Below are 13301 nucleotides of genomic sequence, written 5' to 3'. Positions count from 1 at the left end.
TGGGTGAGATCAAGCGATATCTACATTGCTTTGCAGACCATGGTTACCATGACGTCACAATCAAATGTCATCACTAATGGCTCTGCAAAGCCTCTGAGCTTTTCCAAATGTGTCAACTCGTGTTGATATATTTGATATCAAAAGACACTCGGGTGAGATTTTATTTATCATCCAACACCATTCTTAAAACTATTTCAGTTTGTAGACAGTAATAAGCAGTTTCTTAAGTGTACAAAAGTACTGCTAACAGCTTCATTAGCATATTAGTGATGTCATTTGATTGTGACGCCATGGTAACCAATGACGTCACAATGGTCTGCAAAGCATCGTGAAGCAATTTCATTGCAGCGATATCTACATTGTAGATATCGCTTGATCTCACCCAAGAATGTATACACAGTGCCTTATGTTAATGCCTTATGTTATGTTTCACCCAAGGATATCTCCTCTGGGAGCCAGTTTTGGATGATAAATATAGAATACTAAACGAGCTCCCGTGTAATACCAATTTTATGAAACGAATAGTTGTGGTATCTGACGACGAGTTTCATAAAATTGCTTTTACACGGCATCGAGTTCAGTATTTTATTTATTACTTGCATTTATAACGTTTTTAAAATTACACTGTCGTGTGTGAACAGGCCGACACCTATGCGATCCACGGCATAATCCAATTGAATTTTACAGAATAATACTTCAAACACGTCAAACGTTGAAACGAATTAATTAACTACCATACAACGGTCCTCCTTTAGAATTCAGGCGTCCGTTCCACAAAGTTATCGTAGTGCTACGGTTATCGCAACTCACATACTTTAACTTAGACTAACGACTGTCTTTGCGCTACAATACGATCGCCTTGTGGAACGGGGCCTTGTACGTCAAAATTTACAATCACGTCACAATACCCGATGACGTAATTTGTGGAATTTAATTGCAAGACACTTTAATCACAAATTTCTCAGATCATCTCCGGAAACAGAACTCACAACACATGTTCCGTTGCAATTTTTAGATTACGATATAAATACACATTTTCCTGATAAACTGTTTATCATGTACAAATATATCAAGACAATCATTTCATAGAAACTACACGCCATATCCCCATATCTACAAAGAAGACGGCTGTCGTGCCTCGCTGTTTTCTGTTAATACTTAATACAGAACTTAGTCCTGTGCCCACTGTCAAGCGAGTGTCCCGTGTTCATGTTTATCACCATCATCAATACTTCTCGAGTTTTTCTGTACACTTCTTCTCATTACCCGTGAATACATACGAACGATTGGTGTTGTTATCGCTGTTTGTAACCAACGAATCAAGTCACGGCTTGGTTCAAGCTGGAGGGAAACCAGCGAAGGCTCTGACCAATGAACGCTCAGCTTACATCGCACAATCGGCAGTATTTCTCGTGCAACACGTGCAATGGCTTTCAAACATCTGCTCCACGCATTGCTTTAATGTCAGGCAACGGTTGGGTTCGCATAAAGTTCATGCACGTAGTTCGGCTCACGTGACTTCCGTGAGTAATAAGTAACATCATTTTCGTTACCTGACTAAATATATGATGTTTGTTGTTTAACGCCTCACTCAGCAATATTTCAGCTATATGACGGCGCTCTTTATGTAATCGAGTCTGGACCAGACAATACAGCGATTGATATCATGATCATCGATCCACGCTATTGGGATACGATGACATGCATCAACCAAGTCAGCAAACCTGACTACCCGATCCCGTTAGTCGCCTCTTACGTCAAGCAAAGTCTCCTTTTGCGACAAGCATAGGTTGCTGAAGACCCATTCTGACCCGGATCTTCACGGGTCACCTGACTAAATATTACAACCGTCCCTACTACACCACAGATTAAAACGACAAAACCATTTCCATAATGATTAGTACGTATCACAAAACCTGTGAAGTATTGAAGATGGTTAAGCACACACGTGTTTGGGATGCCAACGGCGTACACTAGCTATCGACTATAGGATTCGACATGCATCATCTAGATGCACGATGACTCACTTTGTAAAGAAGGAATAAGCCGCCATCGTCCAGAAAGGGTTCCAGTAGGGATTAGGTGGTCTCTGCTGGTACTGAGGAGGAGGAGGAGCAGCAACAGCACCACCACCACCTCCACCACCACCACCTCCACCACCATTGGCATTTTCCACCTCGACTTCGGCCTGCTGGGTAACTGGCATCGTCGCATAGAAGTCAAACCCTGGCCTCCCCGTGACGGCCACGACACCCCCGGCTGCTTTGGTAACACCTTCAACTTCCCCCCCGGCGGCAGGCACCGTTGTCGTCGTGGGCACGATGTATCTACGTGGTTTACGAGTTGTAGTAGTTGTAGCTGTGGTTGCTACGGGATTTGGGTACGTCTGTCGTGGTTTTACAGGCTGACGCCTTGCTTGGTCTATATAACCCCCAGACGGTTGGGCACCTGCAGGTTGATACGCCTGCTGTGGTTGACGCGTATTCGGCTGCTGGGGTTGTTGATACGTATTCCGCTGATGAGGCGGTTGATTGGTTTGTCGGTATATAGTCGGTGTCGCATACCTGCTCTGAGTTCGGTCCGTCCGTGGTTGATAAGCGGGCTGTGCTTGAGGTTGGTAGGCAGGTGGAGATCGGGGCTGATATGCGGGTTGGTAGGCAGGTGGAGATTGAGGCTGAGATGCGGGTTGGTAGGCAGGTGGAGTTTGAGGCTGATATGCTGGTTGGTATGCAGGTGGAGATTGCGATTGGTAAGAAGGTCGCGCCCGTTGGTGTCCAGTTTGTGTGGGTCGTCCTTGTTGCTGTGACGGTGGAGGGTTATAGCCGTACGGATACGGGGTTGTCTGGGGCTGGTACTGATACGGTTGGACGTTTCGTTGTTTATCCGGTTGAAGCCAGGATGGAGGGAGGTATTTACTTGGTATTGATGGCAAGCTCGGCTTGAAGTAGGAACGGAAGCCATGTGCTGAAATAAGAGGGAATACCCATGAGTAGTATGTATACCTATCAGTTACACATGCTTTGTCTACGAATATTTCAGCGTCATAGGACTCTTGCTAAAAATGTGTTTGATCAGGAATACAGCATTCAAGGCCTCAGTAAAGCTTTCAAAAAAGTTTGATGGTGGATATGCGGAGGACGTTTCCAAATTTGACGCAACAGTGACAAGAATGGCAATTACCTATTTTGACTTGGACCATATGTTTTTTCAAGTTAACTGTTGACATGCCTTTGCATGGGTTTGTGATGGAGCCAACCTTTTCGCCTGGTGTCAACACTATTTGATAGTGATTCATACATAAGCATAAACACTCCTTATGAAATAGTCGGAAATCGTTCTCAACTTTTAGTAGAGATTTCGTGTGATTACAGAAATGTTTTTTTTATCGCTTCTGTTTGCATAGTTTGTTTGCTTGTTGTTTAATGTCGATCACAGCTGTATGACGACGGTCTGCAAAGAATCGAGTCAGGTCCAGACAATCCAGTGATGAACATCAACCTACGCAATTTGGATACGATGATATGCAATCAAACATGTCACCGAGCCTGACCACTCGACAAGGTTGCTGATGACCGTTACGCTCACCCGGGGTCTCAACAGGTCGTACCCACTATTGACCCCCGCACCTGATGCATGGGGCTCAGTGGGACTCAGTGGGGTCAGAATGCATCCCGGTACCCCATGTTGTCTCCCCACTACACCATGACTGACATAAGGGCTGACCAGAGGGGGATTGCGTGGCCACATTGTACTGTCTGGATGGTCGTGCTTCCGCATCCCGAAAGAGTTTAACGTGTGTGTGTGTGTGTGTTCGTGTGTGTGTGTGTGTGTGTGTGTGTGTGCGTGCGCGTGTGTGTGTGTGTCTAGGAGGAGTGTGTGCTTGTACTTGTCCGGATTTATGCCGGGTTTACAGTGCCAGCCCACTGAGATACCTTGCCGCAGTTTTAACATTGATACCCCACTCAGACAAAGTATAGTGACTCAGAGCCAACCAGTCCTTGTTTTAGCGCCTTAATGCCGAGCGCCAGACAGATTAACAACAAGTACCACCTTTTAATCTTGTTGGTATGACGCGGCCGGGCATCGATCCACCGACATTCTGCTCTCGGGGCGGACGCTCTATCACTGGACCAAAGAGGCGGTCAACATAGCTGGAACATAGCTTACTGCGGCGCAGATGAGCATCACTCGCACACATACTCCCTAGTGAAGAATCAAATGGAAAATAACGCAACGATCTTTGATGAATTGATTTGGCAGTTGAAACTTTCACACGAAAATTTACGCGAACCTCTAGATCTGGTGCGGTCTTGTCACAGGTGAATAAGTCAGCGAAATAAGATATAAAAAGTAATATACATGATAGACCGTATGTGTGTGTGTGTGTGTGTGTGTGTGCTTCTGTGTGTGTGTGTGTGTGTGTGTGTGTGTGTGTGTGTGCTTCTGTGTGTGTGTGTGTGTGTGTGTGTGTGCTTCTGTGTGTGTGTGTGTTCCTTGCAAATGGCTGCATGACGAAACAGACAAGCTCAATTTGAATTACATTTGCAGTGTCACAGTGTTCGTGGCAGATGCGTTTTTGAATACTGCTAAGGCGATAGATTCACTTGTGTCATGTCTAAGTTAAGAGGCAAATTCAGGATACCATTGCATAAGTAGTCGTACTGGAAACTACTGGTTATTTGGTTATTAAATAACGTACATTTGTAGTCTCATTATAAGATGTCCATATTGTTTAGTCGGTATCGTATAATGGACTCTTATATAGACTCTTGGAGATTTCTTATGAAAACCGTTTCCATATTCATAAGAAATAGGCCCATTGTACTATTGTATATCATGAGAGAAATAGGCCCATTGTACTATTGTATATCATGAGAATGTGTTTATGAATCACTATCAAAGAGTGATGATACCAGGTGTTCGCGTAAAGGTGAGCGTATCCTGCCCCACCGGTGGCACCCGTCACAAATACATGCACAGGCAAGTCAATTGTTTCACTGAAAAAACACAGAAACATATGGCACTAGTCCAAATAGGGAATTGCATCGGACAATATTTTGTCACTGATGCGTCAAATTTGGGAATGCCCTCCACATGACTGTATAATACATTTTGAAAGCTTTACTAAGGCCTTGAACTACTACCACAACAACAACTATTACTACAACTACTACAGCTACTACAACCACTACTACTACTACTACTGATCGCCTTCGCGGTCTAGTGGTAGAGCGTCCGCCCCGAGAGCGGAAGGACCGGGGTTTAATCCCCGCCCGCGTCAAAAGACGTTGAAAGATGGCACTTGTTGTTACCCTGTCTGGTACTCGGCATTAAGGGGCTAAAACAATGACTGGTCGGCTTGGAATCAGTATACCGTGTCTGAGTTGGGTATTCATATTAAAGTGCGGAATGGTATCTCGGTGGGCTAGCACTATAAGTTCGGCATCAGTCCGGACAGGTTCACGCACGTGCATGCACGTCGCTATATAAGTGCAATAATCTTGGATGCGACGTTAAACCCCATTTCACCTCATCTCACTACTACTGCTACTGCAACAACAACTACATCTACTGCAGTAAATAATGGAATGCCTATCGGACGTGGTACCAGTGATGATGTCGCAAGTCCCCAAATTAAGCCATGTTATGTGATGTCTTGAGTTCCATTAACAAAACCTAGAGGAGTCAACGTGCGCTGATACAAAGTATTACTCATCTTCAATACCAATGCATGTGTCACAGTGACGGATGTCTGACGCCGCCTCCCACCTGTCTGGGTGTTCACATGGCCGGCCAGATGTGACGTGTAGCATGCGGTAATACATGAAACCTGTTACACTGGGACGGAGGATATAGGTGTAGGTGATGGATGAGTGAGGGAATACACGTAGACACATAATTAATTGCCTGGACATGAAACATGCACCTGTTGAGGTATGTATGCGGTGTCAACAACATTTCTCCACATTGTGTCCATTTACAATACGTGCAAAACATGATTCCTTTAATGTCATTACTGAAACTTTAAAATCTCGTTAAACGAATGCGCTATGTTTGGCAATGTGTAGCCAATAATCCAGGTTCGTTTTTATTATCTGAAGGCCAAAGGCTTAAGGATATCTATTCTCCAAAATGGTCATTGCAAGGTTTGAGAGTAGAAAAGATGTATGATTACACGCTTTTTAAGACACACATTTCCCCAGAATACATCTTGTTTGATATAAATAGTAAAAGATTCAGAATGGCCTCAGCACAATTAAATTTTAAAGGCATCTCTCACATACTTATGATTAAAGTATGCAGACATAGAAATACAGCATTAGTATTGAGAATGTGTGAGAATGTTGATGTTAATGTTTTTGAAGATGAGTTTCATTCAAAATATAATTGTCCAAAGTCTCAGATATATAGAACTGCCGTTTTATGTACATTACACTTAACAAATAATGATATCGATTATGTCAGCAATGGGAAATCTTACTCTAAAAAATATCAAAGTTCATTATCATTCTATGTTAATTAGAATATGAATTATATTTGCAACCACTCCCGAAGAAAACATTTGTACAATGTGTCTGTGGCCTTTAGTGAGCAATACATTTATTTATCTACTAAAAGAAGTAAATATTCCCTCTATTAATAACAAATAAAATAAAATAAAAGTTTACACATGCATAATTTATTATTTTAAACATTATTCAACATGATTAGAACGATAAACATCAAGTGTTCAGATTATTTTTTTCAGTTTCCGACTTTTTTCTTATGTTTTATATGTTTTTTTGTTTTTTTTGGCACATTATGATTATGATTATGAATAAGATTTAATCACAAATATAAAACTATGACAAGTATTAATTTTCAATCTGCAGTTGATACGATATATGAAATTACGACTGGGCACATTATGATGTTCAAGTAGACTATATTCCAGCACTGACGTTAATACAGTTTGGCCCTCACTCTGTGAAGGTTCATACTCATATTTAACCATTTAGTTAGATAGTGCACGTTTGAGATATCTCTGTGACAATGCGACTTAGATTAATATGCTAAGCACTCTCGTGTGTTTGTCTTTTACTTTGGAGACACACTCGTATAATGTACCGTTCCACAGTATAAAAAACACGTGGCACTAAATTAATTCCCTCGGACGAAATAACTCACTGTCTAAGTCATGTTTATTCATAAACAAGACATAAATGGTCTAATTTCGGATGTAAAGACGGCGATAAATTAAACAACCCCTCTTTGCTAGTGCGTTTCAGTTTAAACGTGACTTTTGTGTCCTAGGCGTTAAATCTTCAATTAAACCTTGTTGCTTGACCGCCCCGTGCTATATTTGACCTCATCGTTCAAAGACGTCATGTAAACAGGAGCACCATTTTAAGTTTGGATGAATGTATAAGCTATGATGTGACCTTTAGAACTTTAAGAGTATCGTGAAATGACTTCTGTTCTGGGAGCATTAATGTTTCTTAGTTGAGGGGATCTTTGCATAACCATGTCTTAGGTACGCAACTTAAATACGAAAGAATAAATAATAGCCACTCGAGAGGTGACAAGATAGAAAGGGTAACTGTGCGTTAGGGACAGGTGTCTTCAGTTTGAGTTCCTCAAGTAACTTATAACCAGGTATCGTGCTTCTGGTCGTGAGTGGTTGACACGAAAAACAGCAATACAACAGCTTGCCGATAGCATCATACCACACCATTCAAGCCATCTTAAATCCATCGATATGTCCGTAGTTCGGGACAACCGGAGTGGTGATAGTTAAGCGCAGTGTCGAAACACATTCTGCGTTGATCTTTCAATTGCATGGCCCCGTGGGGAGTTTGGGCTGGAATACATCCCTAGAAAACTATGATGGTCGTATGAGGCGACTTAATGGTTTGGGTGGTCAGGTTCGGTTGTTTGTCGTGATCGCGTGTCATCGTGTCCGACGACGTGAATTGTTGTTCAGATTATCAATCACTGGAGACTTCTAAACTCGGTTATTTACAGGCCGCCGTCATAGAGCTGGAACATTGCTGAGGGCGGCGCTAAAAAACAAACGAACGAACGACGAACGAACGAAACTAGGAAGAAAAGCAGGAACCAAATATCGTGTTCTACGATTTCGAGTGTATGACGTAGGACCTGATATGGTTCTACTGTGTAATACTAATGGTAATAATAATAATGATAATAAAAAGGATAATAATAACAATGAAAACAAGGCATTCCACAGTTATCGAACACGAGCCAAGGATGTGGGACATAATCTCAATGACAGTTTTGATTTTGTTGATGGTTCTGTACTGCTGGACGATAGGGTATTGAGTGTCAACCATTCGAAGTGCCGTATCAAATCGGCCCAGACTCAGTTATTTTAAGGAGAGGCTATCTGAACGACCACTGCATCGAGTTTATGTGCAGTGTGTTGAGATGATCAGCAACCCTACAGAGTCCTTCCTTTGGATAAAGTCGGTTGGCCTGAAAAGTGAAACAGAAGGCTTCCTGTTTCTTGCCCAAGACCAGTAACTACAGAATTATACATCAAAATGTAAATACGAAAATAAATTTAATGATACTGTCCAGCACATTATCAGTGGATGCCCAGCTTTGACACAAACGCAATATCTTAAGCGATATGATGGTGTAGCTCGATCATTTTATTACCGTCTTCGCCATGCTTGTGGTTTTGACACAAAGGTCCATCCATGGTACGACCCAGAATATGTAGAGGGCGTCATGGATAATGATACATACACTATTCTTTGGAATAGGCCCGTGTACAGCCTCTGACGTATCAAGACCAACAAATCTGATCATGTATATCATTGAATTTTCTGTCCCTTTTGACACCAATGGGATTGACAAGATTCAGGAAAAAGATGGCAAATATGCAGACCTCGCTTTCGAAATGTCACGCTTGCGTCCCATGTACCAAGTTGTCCGACTCCCCATTGTTCTCGGTGCCTTAGGTTTGGTACCTCCCAATCTGTTAACCAACATTAGGAGAGTACACGGGTTTGCTACCAGGAATACAGCCCTTCTGACAATCAGGGTAATGCAGAAAACTGCAGTGTTGGGGAGTCTTCACATTCTCCGAAAGTTCTGGGTGGGTTTGACTAGGCAGCGCTTCCTGGGAGAAGTCTCGCTGTCTGGGGTGCGGGTAGAGGGGGCAAGGGCCCTGAGCTGATGATGAGCCTAACCAGCCTGACTGTGCCAGGACCACCCAAACCCTCTTTGCTGCATTTTTAATTTTAATCTGTAAATAATAATAACAATAATAAGAATCTATTTTTTGACACAAAACCAGTCTAAGCACCCACAAGGACTTGTTACCTGTTCTACAGATAAGTCCGAACATAAACAGTAGCGTGACGAGGTGACAGCGGCTCTTCATCTTCAGGGACTGGTTTCCGTCTGTAATAACAAGAACGTCAGGTTACTGCCCCAGTCACATAAAACACCCAGGCCTGACACGCACACTGAACAGCGAGGAACAGTCAGTGTGCACACAAATAAACTTCCCTGTCGTCAAAACACAAACTTAATTTGCACATGTATCCTCTGTATTAATCTGTTATGAAGTAATTAGATATAAAATGATCAGGTCAGAATCGTCAGGAACTACTACTACTACTACTACCACTACTACTACTACTACTACTACTACTACTACTACCGCTACTGCTGCTGCTGCTGCTACTACTACTACTACTACTACTACTACTACTACTACCGCTACTACTACTACTACTACTACTACTGCTGCTGCTGCTGCTACTACTACTACTGCTGCTGCTACTTCTTCCACGACTACTATTTTCCACATTACATCCTGCAGGGTACCCATTCGCTGCTGTGTGAACAGTAGCATATTTCGAGCGAAGCTACTTGCCTGAGACACCACATATAAATAAAAGCGACAAAACCCTTTCCATATTCATAAGAAGTTTCTGCCAAAAGCAGAGTCGATTGTACGATTCCGACAACATAATGAACATCAGGCGTTGGCGAAAAGGTGAGCTTATCCTGTCCTATGGTGGCATCCGTCACAGACACATGCAAAGGCAAGTCAATTGTTCACCTGACAAAAACAAATTTGAAAATGCCCTCCACATGTCTACCAAAAAACCCATTGAAAGCCTTACAGAGGCCTTGAATATAGTAACATGTGTTTCAGTGTGGGGCAGGGCCGAAGCACCAGACAATCGCAGGATTCAAGCTTCCACCCGGTCACCCATCCAACTCCTCCCCGCAGCCAACAGTGCCTTAGGAAACGATATTCTTGGAAATCCTAAGAATGCAGGCACAACCACTATTCAAATGTGTCGATATATAATTCTTTCGTTTCGACATGTCACTCATCCAACTCCTCCCCGCAACCAACAGTGATTTAGGAAACGATATTCTTGGTATCCCAAGAATGCGAGGACAACCACTATTCAAATGTGTCGATATATAAATAAATTCTTTCGTTTCGACATGTCACCCATCCAGCTTCTCCCCGCAGCCAACAGTGATTTAGGAAACGATATTCTTGGTATCCCAAGAATGCGAGGACAACCACTATTCAAATGTGTCAATATATAATCCTTTCGTTTCGACATGTCACCCATCCAACTACTCCCCGTGGCCAACTGCGGTTTAGGAAACGATATTCTTGGTATCCCAAGAATGCGAGGACAACCACTATTCAAATGTGTCGATATATAATTCTTTCGTTTCGACATGTGTCTGTTGTTGTGGTAAATACGTCAGTGGAGCCTGATATAGGTGTTCACAATTTTACATCCTGCTCAAATACCCAACACAAAGCTGCAGTGCAACGATGGTAATGGCGATGTATTTGCTGCGGTATCATAGCTGTGTTTTGGACATCATACTTTATAATAATAAATATTACTTTGCTGGTTTTGTTTACGGATACTTGATACGTCATCGTGTTTAATATTGCTATACAACCATAGGTGACTTTTACATGATACGTCATAGTGTTTAATATTGCTGTACAACCATAGGTGACTTTTACATGATACGTCATAGTGTTTCATATTGCTATACAACCATAGGTGACTTTTACATGATACGTCATAGTGTTTAATATTGCTGTACAACCATAGGTGACTTTTACATGATACGTCATAGTGTTTAATATTGCTATACAACCATAGGTGACTTTTACATGATACGTCATAGTGTTTAGTATTGCTATACAACCATAGGTGACTTTTACATGATACGTCATAGTGATTGATACTACTTAACAAAGTTTGGTTACTGATGCACGATACGTCATTTTATTTTATATCACTATACAGCCATAACTTACTTTTACATGATACGTCATAGTAATTAATATTACTTTGCAAAGTTTGGTTACAGATACACGATACGTCATTTTATTTTATATTAATATACAGCCATAATTTACTTTTACATGATACGTCATTGTCATTGATATTACTTTACAAAGCTTGGTTACAGATACACGATACGTCATTTTATTTTATATTACTATACAGCCATAACTTACTTTTACATGATACGTCATAGCAATAATTATTACTTTACAAAGTTTGGTTACTGATACACGATACGTCATTGTATTTTATATTACTATACAACCAGAATTTACTTTTACATGATAAAGTTATTAATAATGAATAATTATTATTACTTTACAAATATTTCTAACTACCCCACGATACGTCATTGTATTTAATATTACTTTACAAAGTTTTGTTACAGGAACACGATGCGTCATTTTATTTAATCTTTCAAACAGCAATAATGTACTTCTTCTACTTTACAAATATTGCTCACTGCAACTTCATCTTACAACTTCATGATACGTCACATTATTTAATTTTACTATAAAACCATAGTATACTCTTACGTGAAACCACATCCTATTAGTATATATTTACCTTTAAGTATATACTGTAAAATGTATATGACATAATAGATTATATTTGTATCATCATCACCAGACCTCCGGGAGAGAGTTGTCAGAAAGTTAGTTGTGTCAGAACGTGGAAACAACATCGTATGTTCACATGACCCGTTCTTGTTAATCCCCAACCCGCTCTGTTCAAACTGGGAAAACGTGTTATACTTCGCAAACAAACGCTGTTCTTGCGGACAATGATTTATCGAGCTTCCCTCAACATTCTTGCGTTAAGTAACGGGGATAAACCAAAACGACACAAAATGTGTACCTCCACGCTTTTCAAGCAAAAAAACAAAAACTATACATGCACTATAACTTTGGAAATATGAAAAGTTAAATACACATCTGCATCAGTGCGTTTGTGTATCAACAATAATGAACAATAATTCCTGGATACAATTAACACGAAACCTTGAACAAGAAGGAGCGAACTCTGAATCAAAATGATACATTTTATCGTCTTGTTAGTATGCTTAGCATAGCACGTGTATAATCACAGGTGTAAATAAAACTAAAACTTACCCAAGACAACCGTATTCCAGCAATAAAAATGCCACCGTGGAAAAACACTTACATTTCCAAAGCAATGGAGGACACCTACTGGCTAGGATCTACCCCTACCCTCTGTGTGTAGGGCCTACAAGGGAAGTCCATTAAACAGCCCGGGGCATGACTCAACCTTGACAGTAATATCACAACTATGATGGACACGAAAGCCACGCAGAGACGTAAAGCTAGGGTCAAATTCTTTCCTTACAACAAATAGGAAGGCATACAGTTAGGGGCATATAGTTTCAAGCAGAGATTTCTTATGAGCATGAAACATAGTTTTGTCGCTTTTATTTTAGAATCCACGTTAAAGTACAGGATACTTGTTGCTTACAAAGTTCTCTTGGCTTAAATTGTCTGAATACCCAAGGATGCGAACAAAACTTGGCGTTACAACGAGGTTTGCTAAACATGTTATCAGACCAGTAATTATGTATTTTCTTACTGATCAACACGGTCTTTCCTTGAAAACCGTTGTGTCATTGGGGCGGATTGAAATGCTATTGCACCCGACAGAGATATCGGTAAATACAATACTAGTATATCATCACAAACACCATAGTGACAAAGTACGGCTTGTAAAACCACATGTTTGAATATGCCTTTATTTTCTCGAACACCTGGTGTCATCACTGATTTTCAGTGAACCATTCACAAAAGTTGCATCTCTATTCTACCATTTACATCCAAAGGAATTTGTTTCGTTGGATAATCAAGACTTGTTATTCTCTTGCATTGACGTTTCATACGCCACTAAATAGTATGATATATCTCAGTATTCCAAGGAAACGTTAAGTAGTATATATTT

The 13301-nt window shown here is 41.1% G+C and overlaps 1 protein-coding gene across 1 annotated transcript; it reads right to left on the bottom strand.

Annotated features, from left to right (window-relative positions):
• Positions 1-383: 383 nt before the first annotated feature.
• On the bottom strand, positions 384-12530 carry LOC139464359 (AT-rich interactive domain-containing protein 1A-like). Its single transcript, XM_071245887.1, has 3 exons — positions 12467-12530; positions 9331-9411; positions 384-2964 (listed from the first exon to the last, which is right to left on the bottom strand). Exons 2-3 carry the CDS (start codon positions 9389-9391, stop codon positions 2024-2026), a joined length of 1002 nt encoding a protein of 333 aa, XP_071101988.1. The 5' UTR covers positions 9392-9411; positions 12467-12530; the 3' UTR covers positions 384-2023.
• Positions 12531-13301: the final 771 nt, after the last annotated feature.

This window comes from Haliotis cracherodii, unplaced genomic scaffold (genome assembly GCF_022045235.1).
Source record: "Haliotis cracherodii isolate W230 unplaced genomic scaffold, xgHalCrac1.p SCAF_17, whole genome shotgun sequence".
Lineage (NCBI taxonomy): Eukaryota > Metazoa > Mollusca > Gastropoda > Lepetellida > Haliotidae > Haliotis > Haliotis cracherodii.
This window is presented reverse-complemented; position numbering and strand designations above follow the sequence as displayed.